The 19,518-nt window shown below is 41.2% G+C and overlaps 1 protein-coding gene across 2 annotated transcripts in view; it reads right to left on the bottom strand.

Annotated features, from left to right (window-relative positions):
• RAPGEF4 (Rap guanine nucleotide exchange factor 4) overlaps positions 1 to 5,233 on the bottom strand; it is a 298,057-nt gene extending 292,824 nt beyond the window's left edge. For both annotated transcript variants that reach the window (XM_019653708.1, XM_019653706.1), the window contains exon 1: positions 4,991 to 5,233. In XM_019653708.1, the coding sequence (XP_019509253.1) occupies positions 4,991 to 5,055 (65 nt within the window). In that variant the 5' untranslated portion in view covers positions 5,056 to 5,233. The remainder of the gene's footprint in view (positions 1 to 4,990) is intronic.
• Positions 5,234 to 19,518: the final 14,285 nt, after the last annotated feature.

The raw sequence follows: 19,518 nt of genomic DNA on the forward strand, positions 1-19,518 counted from the left end.
TAAAAAAAAAAAAAAAAAAAAAAAAAAAAAAAAAGAGAAACCTGTTTGCCCTTGCCACACTGGACATGACACTTATGGACACTGAAGTTTCTATTTCATATAAATTTTAGGAATCATGAAATATTCATCTTCTTTGGGTTTATGTCCAACCATTAGGAAACGTAAAAAGCATTCTTAACTCAGGAGACACACTGTCAGATCTGGCCTATGGGCCATAATTTGCCATCTCTTGCTTCATACTCATGAATATTTATGATCATTCACTAGACATATGTGGTGTGATAAAAAAATATGGTGACTTTAAATTTTTAAAAAATTTATTACAGTAAAAGACACATTGCCGTTAACGCCCCTCAAAATACTCTCCCTCACTTTGAACACACTTATCCCATCATTCTTGCCACTTTCTAAAGCAGTTCTGAAAGTCCTCTTTCATGTCTTTAGTTGCACTATTGTGGCTGCCTCGATATCCTGAATTGATTCAAAACATTTGATTACCTTTGGTCATTTTGAATTTGGAGAAGAGCTATAAGTTGTGCGGTGCCAGATCCGGTGAATAAGGTGGATGAGGGATAAGGACACACCATAATGTTTTGATTTGACAGAAACTGCCATACCAGAAGCGATGTGTGACACAGAGCCTTTCCCGTTGTGATCACAAAATACGGTGAATACTGCCTCTGAGCATCATTCAATAGAAAGGCAGGGATCTTCACTATGGGAATCAGTGCATCGAACCTTAGTAACAGTGTGTGACAAGTTTCAACTTGTTCAATGCAGTCAGTTGGGTGTGAGCTACAGTTGAAAGGTGTGTTTGAAAGTGTGCCATAAATCATCCTCCATCATGACAATGCTCCATGTCACACATTGCTTCTGGTTATACAGCAATTTCTGTCAAATAAAAACGTTATGGTGTGTCTTCATCCACCTTATTCACCAGATCTGACACCATGAGACTTCTGACTCTTCCCAAAAATCAAAATGATTCAGGACATCAAGACAGCCACGACAGCACAACTAAAAACACTCATGAAAGAGGACTTCCAGAGCTGCCTCGGAAAGCGGCAAGAACAATGGGAGTTCGAAGCAAGGGGGAGTATTTTCAGGGGGATTCATGGCAATGTGTCTTTCACTATAATAATTTTTTTTTTAATTTAAACATTCACCATATTGTTTGATCACACTTCGTATGTGAATATGTGTGGTCCCTTCATAATACTCCCTTACCAACCGTAAGAATTATGACTTTTAAATGGTTCTTACATTCACAGGTGGCAAAAATCTTATGGTAAAAACATTGTCACTAAAATTAAACAATGGTCAACACACTAAAAAACAAACAAAACCACTTTACATATCTTAAACCTGAAATAGTGGCTACTAGGTAATACATTTCTAGTTACCATCCCTGCTCAGGAAGAATTTTAAGATCTGTGAGACAGTGGTAGGTTTGTTTTGCTTTACCAATATGTCTGCTGAGACTTTTTTCAATATCTTTTTATCCATCCAATTGTTCAATGCCTAAGATTAGTAGTTGTACATTCTCATCACCTCAACCCCGCATTGTCCAAGAACTTGGATGCCTGATACATAAGAAGCTATGGATTTTCTTTCTTCAACCTAATCCATCTATTTACATATTTTTCAACCCTCTCTCCCACATGCAAGTTTATATAATATTTGTCCTATCTATAAAAACTTTCAAGGCATGCCTAACAAACATTTCTAAGGCTTTATTTTCCTTGTTTTGTTTGTTTCTTTAATTTCATACTTCTTTACTCCTGCAGATGTTCTACTTTATTTTATTTATTTTTTTAAGATTTTATTGGGGAATTGGGGGAGGGAACAGCATTGGGGAATCGGGGAAGGGGAACAGCCAAATTGCTGTCCTTTTGTTCTTCAGTCTTGTTGTGGAGAACGACGCTTCACTGGCCCATGTTGGTATTATCATTGCGCTCTTCCCGGGTGAGGCAGTCACTCACCGGCCATTGGACGGCCGCTCTCGGCAGCTCACAGCAGCTCATGCCGGCTGCCAGCCACTGACCGTAGCCCAGCTCTGGGTCGAGCTGTTGTTCACCATCTTAAATGTAGAGGGCGCACCTTACTGGCGCATGTGGGACTCGAACAAGCAGCCCTGTTGTTCAGAGCTTGAGCTCTTACCAACTAAGCCACTTGGCCAGCCCCCAGATGTTCTAAGTTAAATTCCCATTTTATTTCCAACTCCTGGGCCCTCTTTTTCTAGCTATCTCCAACAGTTGCTACTTGCACGATGCACATATCTAAACTACATTACCCAGCTATGGAAAAGGTTCCAGCATCATATCTCCAAGTTGTACATAGGGGTTCAATGTACTGTTCCCTCTTTTTTTGTGTGTATACCTGGAAATGTCCATAATCAAAAGTTTAGAAAAATACAGCATGTTTTCCTATACTCTAGATTTGGTCACAAGAGGAATTTGTGGTTGGGAAAAAATTAGTGTATTTATACACCACTTCTGTATGTCTTTGTTCACCACTTCTGTGTGTCTTTGTGTCTGTGTGTCTTTGCTCCCTCTGTTTGGCATGACCTCCCCAAATTCTCTGCCTGATAAAATTCCCCTCAAACTCCAAGCTTCCAGGCAGGAAGCATCCCTGGCAGAGCTACCAACTGTCTCCTCTGCATTCCCAAAGCACTTCATACATCTCCATTAAAGCACTTATTGCATTGTGGTTAATTGTTTATGTAGCTGACCCACCCTCACTCACCATACCCCTCCAAGTCAATAAGCAACTCTCATCTTTTTTTTCATCCCCAATGCCCAACACCGCCTGAAATAGGGTATCAAGATTGCATTTTTCAGAAATATTAAGGGCAGTGTCACTCTAAGGAGGGACTTCAGGAGGCTTTCCAAGCCCATCAGCACCCTTAGTCTTCCTCCTTCTCTACAAAATTAACAGATAATCTAAGTAAAAATGCAACTTCAAAACAAGTCCCTATTACCATGACATTTCCAGTCCTAAACACTTCTTCGAAGGAATTCTAGCATCAATACTGTGGAAAATGCAAGGTTCTCAACACCAATACCTACATGACACGACACCTAATAGGTTTCAAAGAACTTTCACCACTTTTTCCCCATTTGACCCACAGTAAGACAGATAGTTCTAACCTCATTTACCAGACATTCAAGGAAATAAAAGTAACATGTCAGGGTTTGTGACAGCCCTGAGCCTAAAAACCGTAACTTATTGATCTGTCCACTCTCCTGTACTCCATGAATGGTAGGCTCAGTATTTGTGGAGGGTTGTTTTTTTCCCCCCAGTAGATTTTCTCCCGATTATGAATGGTGGTATTAGATTGTGGCACCATATTCTAAAAATCCACTCCAAACAAAATCATTTGGGCAGATACATATTATGAAAAGACAGAGTCAAATATGCCCACTTGTGTTAGTATTGCTCTATGATTTTGCCATAAGTACTTAAAGTCCAAAGGGTTTCTAGTGAATTACTAACTGTTCCAAAAATGACCTGCCCTGCACTTCTGCAAATAGAAATATGGAATCTATTATCTTAAAAATTCACTCGTGAGGAAGTACTAATATTTATACGTTTACATACAAGAGGCTTGATTTTCTCTTCTTTTATAGTTCATCTTTCCTAAGCTATTAAATTTAGATTACTTACGATATTAGTAGGCTCTTCCCTTATACATAATTCTGTATGATTTAACCACCACTTCAATTCTCTTACTACGTAACTCCTCTAATATTAGTACATATTATTTTAAACACAAATAGAAAATTGCCTGCCCAAAAATCTTGCTACTGTGTGGTAACTGAAAGCAAAGGTTATTTTCAGATATTTCAACTATTCAAATGAGCTGCATTTAGCTTTTCTCAAATTAATTTTTTTCAACAAAGGCCTATAATAGTAAAGTATGCAAAGCATATTATACTTAAGATTTTCAAGTTTGATCTGGCTACGAATCTGCTGAATGTAAAAATCTCAATATGGCAGAGTGCAAAATATTTCCCACAAATGCATATAGAGATATCATGCAGATAGCCGCAAGACATGAATCATTGCCCTGCTGCATCAAACTCAGAAACACAGAGGCAGAAATCTCGCACAGTTCTTAAAAGTTCAAATGTATCACCTTTTAATCAGGGTAATAAACTATAATTGCTAACATAATATGTAATGTTTACTGTTAAACCCACAATCTGGACAAACAGAAAATTATGCTGTCAGAGCCTGGAAACAATTGCAATCTGTTGTAACACACAGCACCTCCTTATATAGAGTTGTCGTGGGAAGTTACAATGCTTTATGGTTTTAATTTTTTAGAGTAAGGGTCTTTTCCTGAGAAGCAAGTAATAAGATGAAAGCAGTCTCCTGCGTGACCTTCCTAACACAGACCTTGAGCAAGCAACTGCGGGGGCACAGGCTGAGAAGGCACTTGACAGCACCACTGGGTCCCTCACACTTTGCTTTCAGGAACAAAAAAAGAATATTACTATCTGTACCTGCCTCTCCCCCCACTCCTCCTTAAAACTTAAATTACATTTACTCCTAGTGATCTGAACAGTTAAGACGAAGGTATGAATCTATTCTTCTGTCCGCTGATCCCCAAAGAAAATAACCCCCCAGCGGAGATCCGAGCCTGGAGTCGCAGGTTAGAGGGTAGGGGAAGGGAGGGATAGGTGAGGGAGGGGCGCGGGGGCTGGAGAGGCTGTCGCTCTCCCCCGCACCCACGCCCTCACTGCACTACATTTTCTCCACCTCACGTAAAAATCTCGTGCAGGTGATGCCCCACGAGAACCACGGGTCTGAGTCCCCGTGCATCCCAGACGAGGCCCCTCAGCCCCCTCCCCCGCTCGGGGACCCTCCTCCCTGGCTGTGCCCAGGTATGGGGCTGCGGCTCTGGGTGACCGTCCCCGCGGCTGTCTCCTGGCAGGGGCAGGAGACCAGTGGGGGCCCAGCCCAGTGGGGGCCCTTCCCGAGCTACCTTTTATCCAGGCAGGCGATCCACTCGGCGGAGGAGGAAGAATGGGCAGCGTGCGCAGCGACCATGTTGGGCAGCAGTACGCGTGTCCCTGGCTGCAGCGACCTCCCGCGTTCGCTCTGCCTCTGCCTCGCCCGCCGCGCGGACCGCTCCTCCCGGACCGCCTCGCAACCTGTGCGGCTGCAACTGCCGACTCGCGGCCTGCAGGGCTGGGTGGAGGGAGGGGACCTGAGGGGCGGGACTGGGGACAGGGAGGGCCCAAACCTCCCGCAGCTGCACTGCGGAGCCCGGGGGTGGGGAATCCAGCGGTCCCGCCCACTGCGGGGAGGGGGCTAGGTGGTGACTGAGTAGCTGGTCACCTGCGACAGGTGGCCGCTGCGTCTCAGGGAAACCTGGGCCCCACCCCTCGCCTCGGGGCCTCTGAAGTGTGAAGGGAGAGAAGATGCCGAGGGTGGGAGGGTGGTGGGGGAGATGTCAGTGTCTATATATTTTTCATACAGCAAATGCCACTAAAATGGCTGCTGCCTCTCTGTTTCCCTAGAAATCCATTAGTCTTCCTTGGCAGCTGTCAAAACTTGCTGGTGGTTTCTTGCTCACCTTTCCTGTTTCCCCTTTAAAAAGGGATGGAGAGGAAGGCTATTATGGTTTGGGATGGGGACACCCACAGTGGTCTCTGAGTGTGGAATCCAGGGGACAATTTCTCTTGAAGGGTGAGGAAGGGCTGGGATGGAGGGAAGCAGGAAAGGGTGGCCAGTGGGCCAGAATGGTGACTGTTGATGACTGAGGGGATGACAAATTGGTCTCAGGCCTTGAGCATTGGACCTGCTTGGGCATCCATCACCCGTATGATGAAAAGAAACAAAAGAATGGGAAGCAGTAGAGCCACAAGTCAAACTGAGGTTTAGGGATTGAGGGCCAAGGTCACAAGGGACGTGGGTTAACTTGGATGGTTGGCCCCTCATGCCATTCTTTCCATGGCTTGAGTGTTGAATGGTCTATCTACTGTCTGTCTCTACTACATGTGCGCAACAAATGCTACGCCTGGAAGTTGTTTGCTTACACTCTGCCAACAATCAAATTATGCTTTGATGGTTGTTCGGGAATTTGGGGACAAATTAAATTTTTTGGACCACTACCAAGCACTGTTTTGATATTTGTGGTGTGCATTTTGGGATATACAATGGGGAAAGAGACATAGCATTGCTTTCTTCACTTTTTTTTTTCTCTCCTACCCTTCTCTCACTCCCCTGCTTACAGGAGTTTCAAGCAGACTGGAGTGAATGAAACAACATGTGCATTCCAGCATGCTTGTACCCTTATAAAACTCCTCCAAGAATTTGCCATTTTCCCTCTGCTCCATCGCCAGGATCTGGCTTCAGACCTGCCATCGTTCCTTCAGCAACAAACACCTCCCTGCTCAGGGCTTGTCCCCCAGTTTTGACCTCTATCCAATTAATTTCCATCATGTGTAAGATAAATAACATTTGGAATGTTATACTATTTAAGATTACCAAAGGCATTTATGTTGTTGCTTTTTATGATAGATGTATGACAGAAAATGAGTCTCCTATATTTATTAAAATTAATTTATAAAGGCATCAAAGAACTTCTGAGAATGTTTCAAGGTCACCAAATGCTCTCTCAAAATGCCTTTACTCAGAGAATGCTTATAGGTAAGGAGCTAGAGGAAAAAGAGACTGCATATGACCTGTCATTAACAGAAGCTCTGAGTTGCCCATAGTTTTTGGCCGTGATGCTAATAATAGTCACCATTTATTGACCATCCGCTGAGTGTCAGATGATGCAGAGTTCTTTGCATATCTCATTTAATCTTCAAAACTGTCTATGAGGCAGAGCCAGAATGACAGATATCCAGGGCACTATTCCACAAGAACAGACAAAGATCTCTGAAAATGTAATGAAATAGAGAAAATTATGTTTATCATTACATTCAGAGGAGTGTTGATTGGGTTGGAAGGGAGATTCTGATGAGCTGCTTGGAGTGGGAGTGAGACCCTAAGTTGTCCAATGTGCGTTTTAAGAAGAATAGGTCTAATGAACTGCAAGGTTTTTGTATTGCTGTGTGGTGATCCTGCCTTTCCTCTAAATAGAAGTTGAAAAATTATTTAAAGAATATCCTTTTGACAGAGCACCAATGATCATTAGCTCACCCAGAGCCCATACATGTCTCCATCCAGCCCTGGAATTAGGTTCCAGTAACTCCAAGATATTCACTAGGACACTGAGCCTCAGGAAAGGTTGATATGTTCCTCACAAGACCCCAGCTACTGGAGCTGGGTGGGGATGGAGGGGGTACTGAACCAGATTCAGGTCTGAGTCCAAAGTCCTTGCACCTCAGTGATGGCATCACTGGTTTGATCAATAGAATGAAAGTAGAAGGCATGCCAAAAATTTCTGCCCAGGTGATAAGAACAAAATAGTTATAACTTCTTTTATGTAAAAATAGGAAAACTTGAGAAGAATAAGGATGGAAGAGATCCTTGAAATGTCAGGAATAGCTTTACTGTTATACTGTTGTGGTCTGAAAGGGATTTCATTGTTGGTCAGGAACTACAGAAGTACAGGAGAAGCTGTTAATAATTATCGTATGATGAAAAGAAAGAAAATAAGGGATTTTTGTTTTGTTTTGAAGGGAACAGCAAAAAACCAAAGACTATACTTCCACTTCCTTTAAAAAAACATAAGTAAACCCAGACCAAAAAAAATCACATATTAAATGATTCCATTTATATAAAATGTCCAGAAAAGGCAAGTCTATAGAGACAAAAAGTAGATTAGGGATTGGCTAGGCCTGGAGTGGTGGGAATGAGGAGTGACTGCAAATGAGTCCAAAGAATGTTTTGAGGGTGATGGAAATGTGCCAAAATTGGATTGTGGTGATATGGTACACAACTCTAAATTTAACAACAACCATCAAATGGCATATTTAAAATGAGTGAATTGTGTAGTGTGCAAATCACATCTCAATAAAACTGTCAAAAGTAAATAATAATTTAAAAAATAATAAACCTATAATAATTTTTAAAATAATAAACCTATCATAGGAGAAACAAAGAACATATATTGATCATTTAAGGAGAAATAAAAGAAAAGGCAAAAATTACCCATAATTCCATTACCTAGAGATATCACTGCTAATATATTAGTGCATTTCATTCTAAATTTTTTATTTTAAAAAGATACAATCACATATACATCCATAAACACTTGTATATAACTAACTACTTACAGTCAATTCTTCATAGATGTGTATAGACACATGTATAATAGTCCCCTCTTAACTGCTGTTCTTCTCTCTGCAGTTTCACTTTCCCAGGGTCAACCGCAGTCCAAAAATATTAAATGGAAAATTCCAGAAACAGACATTACCTTTAGCAATATTTTCACTGATATATCTCCTCAGGCAAGGGAAACAAAAGAAAAAATAAACAAATGGGACTACATCAAACTAAAAAGTTTTTTCACAGCAAAGAAAACCATCAACAAAACAAACAGACATCCTACTGAATGGGAGAAGATATTTGCTAATGATATATCTGATAAGGGGTTAATATCCAAAATTTATTAAAAACTCATACAACTCAACGCCAAAAAACACACAATCCAATTAAAAAATGGGCAGAGGACATAAATGGCTAATAGACATATGAAAAGATGCTCAACATCATTAATCATCAGAAAAATGCAAATAAAGACCACAGTGAGATATCACCTCACACATGTCAGAATGGCTATCATCAATAAATCAACAAACAAGTGCTAGTGAGGATGTGGAGAAAAGGGAACACTTGTTCACTATTGGTAGGATTGCAAATTGGTGTAGCCACTATGGAAAACAGTATGGAGGTTCCTCAGAAAATTAAAAATAGAACTACCTTATGACCCAGCAATTCCACTCCTGGGTATTTAGCCAAAGAAATCCAAAACACTAATTTGAAAAAAATATATATATACCCCTATGTTTACTGCAGCCCTATTCACAATAGCCAAGATATGGAAGCAACCAAAATGCCCATCAATAGACAAATAGATAAAGAAATTGTGGTACATTTATACAATAGAGTATTACTCGGCCATAAAAAAATGAAATCTTACCACTAGCGACAATATAGATGGACCTATAAGGTATTATGCTAAATGAAATGAGTCAGACTGAGAAAAACAAGTACCATATGATCGCACTTATATGTGGAATCTAAAGAACAGAACAAACAAACAAGCAAAACAGAAATAGATTCATAGATACCAAGAACTGATGGTTGCTAGAAGGGAGAGGGGTTGAGAGGATGGGTGAGAAAGGTGAAGGGATTAGGAAATACAAATTGGTAGTTACAAAATAGTCATGGGGATGTGAAATACAGGATGGGAAATACAGTCAATAATATTATAAAAACTGTGTATAGTGTCAGATGGGTACTAGACTTATCAGTGGTTCACTTAATAAATTAAGTGATAATGCCTAACCACTCTGCTGTACACCTGAAACTAATATAAAGTAATACTGAATTTCAACTATAATTTAAAAAATATATACTCACAGAATGTAAAGTACAGCATATGGAATATAGTGAATGGTATTGTAATAGCTATGTATGGTGTCAAATGGGTAGTAGGCTTGTTGAGGTTATCACTTTTGAGGTGTGTAAATATCTAATGATATGTTGATTTGTACACCTGAAACTAATAAAAAACATTGAGAAACCAGACATAGCTGAGTAATTACACATTCAAGAAAAATCCAGAAATAAACAATTTGTAAGTTTGAAAGTGCACGCCATTCTGAGTAATCTCTCTCTCATTGTCCAGATTCGTCCTGCCCAGGATGTAGATCATCCCCTTGTCCAGTGCATCCACACTGCCACCCATTAATCACTTAGCAACCATGTTGGTTATCAGATCACTACTAAGGTATCACTGCCTGTGTTCAAGTAACCTGTACTTTACTTAAACATGGCTCCAAAGCACAAGCGTGGGGATGCAGATGAAGGAAATTCAGATCCACCAAAGAGAAGCCAATAAAGTGCTTCTTTTAACTGAAAAGGTGAAAGTTCTTGACTTAAAAAAAAAAAAAAGTTGTATGCTGAAGTTGGTAAGATCTTCGGTAAGAACAAATCTTCAACCCATGAAATTGTGAAGAAGGAAGAAGAAATTCATGCTAGTTTTGCTGTCACACTTCAAACTGCAAACGCATCACATAAATATTTTATCATTTCACATCATCACGAAAAGGACAAGTACAGTACAGTGAGATATTGAAAGAGAGAGAGACCACATTCACATAACTTTTATTACAGTATATTGTTATAATTGTTCTACTTTATTATTAGTTATTGTTGTTAATCTCTTACTGTGCCTAATTTATGAATTAGACTTCATCATAGATATGCATGTATAGGAAAAAACAGTATATGGAGGGGTTGGTCCTATGTGTGGTTGTGGCTTTAGACATCCACTGGGGGTCTTGGAATTATCCCCCATGGATAAGAGGAGACTACTGTATCCATAGAGACTTGACTATATTAATATGTTATAGGCTAATATACAAGAACAAATTCAAAATGGATTAAAGACTTAAATGTAAGACCTGAAGCCATAAAACTCCTAGAAGAAAATATAGGGAGTAAATTTGCAAACATTACCCTGAGCAATATTTTTACTGATACATCCCCGCGGGCAAGGGAAGTAAAAGAAAAAATGAACATATGGGGCTACATCAAACTTAAAAGTTTTTCACAACAAAGGAAACGATCAATAAAACAAAAAGGAAGCCTACTGAATGGGAGAAGATATTTGTCAACGAGATATCTGATAATCGGTTAGTATCCAAAATTTATAAAACACTCATGCAACTCAACACCAAAAAAACAAACAGCCCAATTAAAAAATGGGCAGAGAATATGAAGAGACATTTCTCTAAACAGGACATACAGATGGCCAACAGGTATATGAAAAAATGCTCAACCTCACTAATCATTAGAGAGATGCAAATAAAAACCACAATGAGATACCACTGCACGCCAGTCAGAATGGCTATCATCAATAAATCAACAAACAACAAATGCTGGCGAGGTTGTGGGGAAAAGGGAACCCTGGTGCACTGTTGGTGGGACTGCAGATTGGTGCAGCCACTATGGAAATCAGTATGGAGGTATCTCAAAAAACTGGAAATGGAACTACCTTATGACCCACCAATTCCACTCTTAGGTATTTATCCAGAAAACCCAAGATATTAATTCGAAAAAATATATGCACCCCGATGTTCATTGCAGCACTGTTCACAATAGCCAAGAACTGGAAACAACCAAAATGCCCATCGGTAGATGACTGGATTAAGAAACTATGGTACATTTCGGGGCTGGCCGAGTGGCGCGTTGGTTAAGAGCTGGCTTAGGACGCCAGCTCTGTGCAACAGGGCCCCGGTTTGGATCCCACACGAGGGCCAGTGACACTGCCCTCTACAGCTAAGATGGTGAACAACAGCTCAACCTGGAGCTGGGATGCCATAAGTCGCTGGCGACAGTGTAGGCTGCAGCCCCTGTTGCAGTGGGCTGCCTTAAGCTACCGTGTGTGGTGAGTGGCCAGCAGCCGGTGTGAGCTGCCAAGAGCCACTGTGAGCAGCCATCCAATGGCCCGCAACCGATCTGCCTCACCCAGGAAGAGCGCAATGATAATACCAACATGGGCCAGTGAGGCGACATCCTCCACAACTAGACTGAAGAACCAAAGATCAGCAACTTGTCTGCTCCCCTTCCCTGATTCCCCAACACTGTTCCCCTCTCCCAATTCCCCAATAAAATCTTAAAAAAAAAAAGAAACTATGGTACATTTACGCAATGGAGTATTACTCAGCTATAAAGAAGAAGAAAATTGTTCCATTTGCAATGATATGGATGGGCCTAGAGAACATTATGCTAAGTGAAATAAGTCAGTCAGAGAAATACAAATACCATATGATCTCAATTATATGTGGAATCTAAAACACTGAATAAATGAGAAATGTAAACAGAAATAGTCTCAGAGACACAGAGGAAAGACTGAGGGTTGCTAGTTGGGAGGGGGTGGGGATGAAGGAGAAGGGGAAGGGACAAGACAATACAAATTGGTAACTACAATATGGCCTCAGGGATAGAAAAGACAGTCTGGGGAATATAATCAATAATGTTATAAATATTTTTTAGGGGGCCAGATGGACTCATGTCTTGTTAGGGAGACCACTTCATAGACGATGTAGAGGCCTGACCACCGCACTGTATTTCTGAAGCTGATGTTGAATAATATTGTATGTCAACTATAATTATATATACATATAGTCACGGGACGTGGAGTAGAGTGTGGGAATGGAGTCAATGGAATTGTAATAGATAAGCATGATATCGGGGGTGTGAGGGCAGTAGATGCGGGAGGGGTTGTTACTTTGTGAAGGGTGAAAAGGGTAATTATTGCATTGTTCTGTACACCTGAAACTAATAATAATAACAATTTTTAAAAAAAGAATATGTCCTCCACTATACCACAGGTATAGTTTTTTGTTTGGATTTTTGTTTGTTTGCTTGATTTAAGAAAAGGGAATATGCCCCCCCCCCAAAAAAAAAATAAAACAGCAACAACAACAAAACAAATTACCCAGGCCAGAAAAAAAATATATGTATTTTATAGGCTACTTTTGTACTTGGAATGGAAAAATGCTTTATATGTTTAAAAATAGCCTCATTAAAAATTTTACTGGCAGGCCGGCTGAATGGCTCTTCTACTGTTTGACCTTAAATGAATTACTTAGCCTAAGACCCTGTTTCATCGTCTGTCAAGTGGCGGAATTAATGGCATTACACATGAATATGACGTTTGTAGGACATTTAGCATAAGTGCCAGATACATAGCGTGTGCTTGATAACTCTTAGCTATTGTTGTTTTTATTATTCTCTGTACTGCAGATAAATAGTATCTGCCCTCTGCATGTCACAGGGACCTAGTGACAATCAATTGAGATCACTTACACGACAGGGCCTTGGCATTTGTAAATTGAAAATTTTGACTGTGTAGGATACAAGGGATGGGTCTGCCTCCCTGAGAAATCCTAAAGCTTTCCAAGGACTATTTTAGACTTGATCTCATAATCTTTTCTCCATTCACTATATGTCTAACTCTGTCATTCTTCATGTGAGAGCTACAAGTACACACCACTGGGTAGTTATTAAAATATATAGAACAACAGCACAGTGATAGAAGCAAGAGAGGACCCTACATTTTTCCATCCCTGGGAATTCTATCATAGACTGGGCATTCACTCCTATCTGTGTGGGGGGAGAATTATTCACGATGTTTCAGGTACCTCACTGGAAGGTAGGTTATTAAAGCACATCCATGGCTCCTGCTGGTGATATAACCAATTCATTGATGAAGCAGTACTTCTGGGATAAAATTATAAATGCAATTTTAATGTTTCCTCTCACTGTTCCTTTAAACTTGTTCAGTGGGGTTAATTCTATCCCTGCTACTGGATATAGCTTTTTTTAAAATCACTTATAGGTGATAGAAAGCACTAGAGTCTTTTAATTAGAATGTCCAAACCAGTATATTACCAAATACTTTAATCTTTATTCGAAGATAAGAATTCTCTCCTCCTCCCCCATCTAGAGCTGGTCAGAGGCAGGTTTCCAGCCTTCAGGAAAAAGAACGTTGTCAGCTTCTCTTTTCTTTGCTCATCTCTGTCCCTGCTTAATACCTGCTGGTTTTTATCCTTCTAGGATCAGAGGAGCAGGGAAGGGGGCCAGAGAAAAGGCAGGCAGGAGAGATCTTACTTGACTGGGACAATTGTAAGATGGCATCAAAGTTTCCAAGCCTGGCAAAGGTGTCAACCCAGCTCTTTCTCTCATGGGTGCTTCCAAGTATTCTTGGGCAGCCTCCCTGCTGGCTCTCTAACACAGGCAAGTGCTACTCATTTGACTACCTGCTTTCCACTCAGACCTGGCTTTCCTGAGGACCCCTCCAAACTGCCTCTCTGTAGGAGTCCCAAGCTATCCTCTAACCACACACCCAGCTGTCTTCTCCAGCAGGACTTAAAGAGGCTGCAGGAAGATTCTCTCTTGTGTATCCCACAGCTAGTCCATAGAAACACTCATGCCACTTTGCTCCAATAGACTTGAGGGTGCAGACCAGTCTTAACAACAGCAATTCTTCCCATTGCCAATGTACTAATAGCTCACCAGTCCCTCACTCCTCATCTTTCGATTTCCAGGGCTGGAGTCAGACATCAATCACCTGTGCCCCGACCATATGTACCATTCTCTGAGTGGCTGACTGAAGCCCTCTCTTCCCTACCCTTGGTGGGGGGAATCACAGCACAGTTCCCTCTAAGAAAATACTCCTCACAAAGCCCTCCCTCGGTGTTCATTCCTAGACACTTTTATTTCCTCCATTGGGTAAGGAGTGTTGGACTCATAAAACTGGTCTTTGGTATTTTGATTGAAAGTCTGCACCTTGACACCTCACTTTGGAATTTCATATCTATTATTTTGGTGCCTCAGATGAAACGTGCAATTTAGCATCTGTGACAGGCTAGTGAAAACGGAATCAAGTCAACTTCCTTTTCCATACCCTCGACATTAATTCCTATTCAACCAAGACAATTGCCTTCCCAGACAGGGCTATTCGCCTGGGAGTTGTAAGGAATACTACCACATCATTAGGAAAGTACTAGAGCTCACATGGTCCCTTGGGCTTTCTAAAGAAGAAAAGCGTAATTAAAAAACCTGATAAGGAGAAGCTCAATTTGTGGGTTATAATAAAAAAAAATTTTTTTTTAAATTTGTGGTTTTGATTTAGAACTTTGAAGATGTGTCAATTTGGGGAGAGTATATTTAGATCAAAATCTTAAAACAACAATAAGCAGGGATAGAAAAGTAACTACAATGTTGTTTACAGCAGGGGTGTCAAATTCAATTAAAACACGGGCCATTTGGTGCAACAGGCAAGATTCACGCGGGCCACATCACATTTACAAATTTTGTTAAATTTATATTCTGAACTGAGGATTCAGGAATATGGATAGGATAATTAAAACACTATATAATTGCTTTTATTTAAACATTTATTTTATTTAATGTATTTATAAAACTAAAATTATTCTTTTTTACCCGAGTGCTCTTTTTAACCTTTTCGCTATTGGGATCTGTTTACATTACGTGACACTGAGAGTGGCAGACATATCGCTTCCAAACGTCACCGGAACTGAGTCAGCGCGTTTATACACGCCCACAGGCCCCCAGGAAAGGCACTGGGCCACGTGTATACTCGTCTTCAGTAGTTAAAGGGTTAACGAGGGAATTGTGTGTACGGTGTTGCCTCGATCTCCCCTAAGCGCTATTTTCTTCATAAGAATTTTTTCTATTTTCATTTTATTTCAGAGCATCGTGGGCCACAAAAAATTACCTCCAGGGCTGCATGCGGCCCGTGGGCAGCCAGTTTGACACCCCTGGTTTACAGTAACATAAATTTTAAAAAATTTTACCAGTAAGGCAAAGTCACAAATGACCCATATTTAGAACCCAAATACTTACATTAATAAATTAGGTATTATTACATGTTTTTGTTTTAGAAGCAGAATTGTCTGTTTTGATATTTGTATTATGATGGCAGGTAAGTCAATTAGAGAAGAATTAGCTATGTAGTTTTAATGGTACTTTAGCTATTGGGTTGTTGGAAAAGTCATGATGTATTTTTCTGTTTTTTGTTGCAAAATGCATCATGACTTTTCTGACAACCCAATATATTCAATTTGGGGGCACTGGAATTAAAGCAAACAACAAAATATCATGAAGCAAGAAAGAAATAGGTTTGGGATTATCTAATGACTGCCTTTCAATTTCCATATTTGCAAAGGATTAATGTAAAAGTTTAAGTTGTCAGTTTGTATACTCCCTGTAAAGAGGCTATTTGCAGTTATAGTCTCTTGTTTTACAGAAAAGTAAATTAAGCAGCCAAGAGGCATAGTGAAAACGAACCTTCTCCCTCCTCAAAAAATTATTCAGAGTTAAAATTTATGACTTATTTATGGAAGCAAGTCCTAAAAGAAAAGAAAAATCTTTTGCTCTGGGAGTAAAATTGTATTCTAGAGACGTATAGTGACCTCTGTAAAGAAAACTGGTAGTGGGGCCGGCTGAGTGGCTCATTGGTTAAGAGTTGGCTTGGGAGCGTAAACTCTGGGCAGCAGGGCAGTAATGCTGCGCCCTCTGTAGCTAAGATGGTGAACAACAGCTTGACCTGGGGCTGGGCTGCCATGAGTTGCAGCGACGGCATAGGCTGCAGCAAGCTACCATAAGCTACCATGAGTGGCTGGCAGCCGGCGTGAGCTGCCGTGAGCAGCTGTCCATTGGCCGGTGACGAACTGCCTCACCCAGGAAAAACGCAATGATCATAATACCAACATGGGCCAGTGAAGCAACGTCCTCCACAACTAGACCGAAGAACAAAAGGACAGCAACTTGTCTGTTCCTCTTCCCCGATTATACAACACTGTTCCCCTTCGCCAATTCCCCAATAAAATCTTAATAAAAAAAAAAGAGTGGCCAGCCGAGTGGCGCGTTGGTTAAGAGCTGGCTTGGGATGCCAGCTCTGTGCAACAGGGCCCCAGTTTGGATCCCACATGAGGGCCAATGACACTGCCCTCTATAGCTAAGATAGTGAACAATAGCTCAACCTGGAGCTGGGCTGCCATGAGTCATCGGCGATGGGGTAGGCTGCAGCCCCTGCTGCAGTGGGCTGCCATAAGCTACCGTGTGGCCAGCAGCCAGCATGAGCGGCCAGCAGCCAATTTGAGCTGCCAAGAGCCACTGTGAGCAGCCGTCCAGAGGCCAGCAACTAATCTGCCTCACCTGGGAAGAGCGTAATGATAATACCAACACGGGCCAGTGAAGCGACGTCCTCCACAATTAGACTGAAGAACAAAAGGACAGCAACTTGTCTGTTCCCCTTCCCCAGATTCCCCAACACTGTTCCCCTCCCCCAACTCCCCAATAAAATCTTAAAAAAAAAAAAGAAAGAAAGGAAAAAAGAAAACTGTGTTTTAGCTATGTGTGTTAGTTCATGCAACATGGGAACTGCCCAGCAGGGAGTTGGCCATGAAAGAGCTTAAATGCTCCATCTAGTTGATCACATTTCCAGAAAAAATAATTCCTCTGGAACCAAGAGTGGTGAAAATCATTGGTATGCAAATTACTCAGATCCAAAGTAGGTGTGAACCAGGTTCAATACCCCACCTGTACCAAAGCCTTCCTTACCCAAAAGAAGTCTGCTCCACAGGTGAAAGTGTTCTGTCTGTCACTTCTTCAAGTTGATAAAGTGATGGTAATGAACTGGGGTAAATAATTTGGGATGAGGTAAATGTCACTGTATCACCACTGTCTTAGGCGTATTTTCTACTGGAGTACATCTATTTTGGTGAAATAATAAACTGCTATTGCTTTTTTAATATTGTGTGAGAGTAGCATACTATGTTACGCAACTCAAACTCTCTACCTATATTATTTACACATTTTCGCATTAATAGAGAAAATTGCCATTAAAAACAATTTTGAGTAAATTACAGTCACCTAGCATTTGTTACAATGTCCTTTTCATCTATAATCCAATATTGGCTCCTACGTATTTCAAAAATAGATTACTTTATGTAGTGGATTCCACAGAGAAAATAAACCCAGATTAAAAAGAATGTGACTAAAAATTGTACTGATTATATTAAACCAAGAGCATGCAGAAGTTGAAGGAAGTGAAACCGAATTATCATTTAAAGTGAAACAGATATAAAAACCTTGACCGGGCAATAAAATAAAAAGGAGTTGAGGTCTTTTGCTTAGCTGGCACCAATTTTCACATAAAAAAATATGATGGTGCCATGCTACTAAAGAAGATACATTTACTGGCATTTCTGGATTAAAAGAACTAGTTGGGTTCCACAGGCAGAAAATAACTCTGGAGGCTTCGGAAGAGGTCACGAAGCAAAGACTCAAGAGCACAAGGGGACCACACCCCTCAACCCTCCACAGTCACTTGAGATTCCTCTTCTGTCATCTCGTTCCTATCTGCCTGATGACCCAGAGGCCTCTCTGCCCTGATTCTGGCAGCTTCTCACCTCCTCTGGTTGCTGCACAATTTAAACCCTGGAAATGGAGTCTTCCCTCCAGGTGAGCCTGGGCTCTGACCTGCTTATGTTAGGCTGGCCTGTGCCTAAGGTAGCTCCACTGCCCTCCACTCAGCTACCCCGCAACAGACTGTGCAGACTTGGCCTTTTTCATTTCTTTACACCCATATGAATTCATCTAGTCATTCAATTCAATAAATGTTTATTGAGCTCCTACTGTGTGCCAGGCACTGTGCTAGGCATGGAAGAAGGAGCAGAGAACAGACAGATTTCCCACTCGTGTGGAATGTTGTTGTGGTGGGTAACATGAGAAGTAAGCAAACAAACTCATAAATATATTATATGTCCAGTGGGGGGTAAATGCTATGAAGAACGATTAAGCCAATTAAGAGAATACAGGGATGGAGAGGGGGCTTCTTTTTGGTATGAAGTCGTGAGAAAAGGCCTCCCCAGTCAGGTGACTTTCAAGTAGAGCATGGAACCCATCTCCATACCACCTGTTTCACCCTGGGTCTCGTGCTCCTCCTCGGCTGCTAACAGACTCCATGCCAGCCCTTGCAATTTGCATGCCATAGGCCTAGCTGTCTGGCTCCTTTCTCCACTCCTCTCCCCAAATGCAGCTGAAATGCCAAACTGCAGGGCCTTGTTTCCTGAGCAACTGCCAGGGGGGCTCAATGATGCAATTCAGAAATGCAGAGAATTTAATTCTCCCTGAATGAACTTTGACCAGCAGGAGACTGTTCATTGGTGGAGATTGGAGGATACTGAACAGATAAACTTCCTCTCCCTTTTTCCCTCTGATGGACTGTTCCAGTACACAGTTTTTCCATACAGCCTATGTGGAGTCAACCTGTGTGACCAAGCCTGTGGGCTTACTGAGTGTTATGGGTTGGATTGTGTTCCCCAAAAAGATATGTTGAAGTCTTAGTCCTGGTACCTGTCAGTGTGGCCTTATTTGGAAACAGGATCTTTGCAGATGTAATCAAACTCAGATGAGGTCATTAGGGTGGACCACAATCCAATACTACCAGTGTCCTTATAAAAAGAAGAAGAGACAGAGACACAGGGAGAAGATAGCCACGTGATGACAGAGACATTAGAGTGATGCACCTACCAGCCAAGGAACCCTAAGGACTTCCAGCCAACTCCAGAAGCTAGAAGAGGCAAGGAAGGATCCCCCTACAGATGTCAGAGGGCATGTGGCCCTGCCAACATCCTGATTTTGTAATTCTAGCCTCCAGGACTGTGAGACAATAAATTCCTATTGTTTTAGGCAACGTAGTTTGTGCTGCTTTGTTACTGCAGCCCTAGGAAACTAATACACTAAGTAATCAGCTGTGTTGTATTATACCCCCCAAATAAAACACTAATATTC

This window comes from Hipposideros armiger, unplaced genomic scaffold (genome assembly GCF_001890085.2).
Source record: "Hipposideros armiger isolate ML-2016 unplaced genomic scaffold, ASM189008v1 scaffold_205, whole genome shotgun sequence".
NCBI classification, from domain to species: Eukaryota; Metazoa; Chordata; class Mammalia; order Chiroptera; family Hipposideridae; genus Hipposideros; species Hipposideros armiger.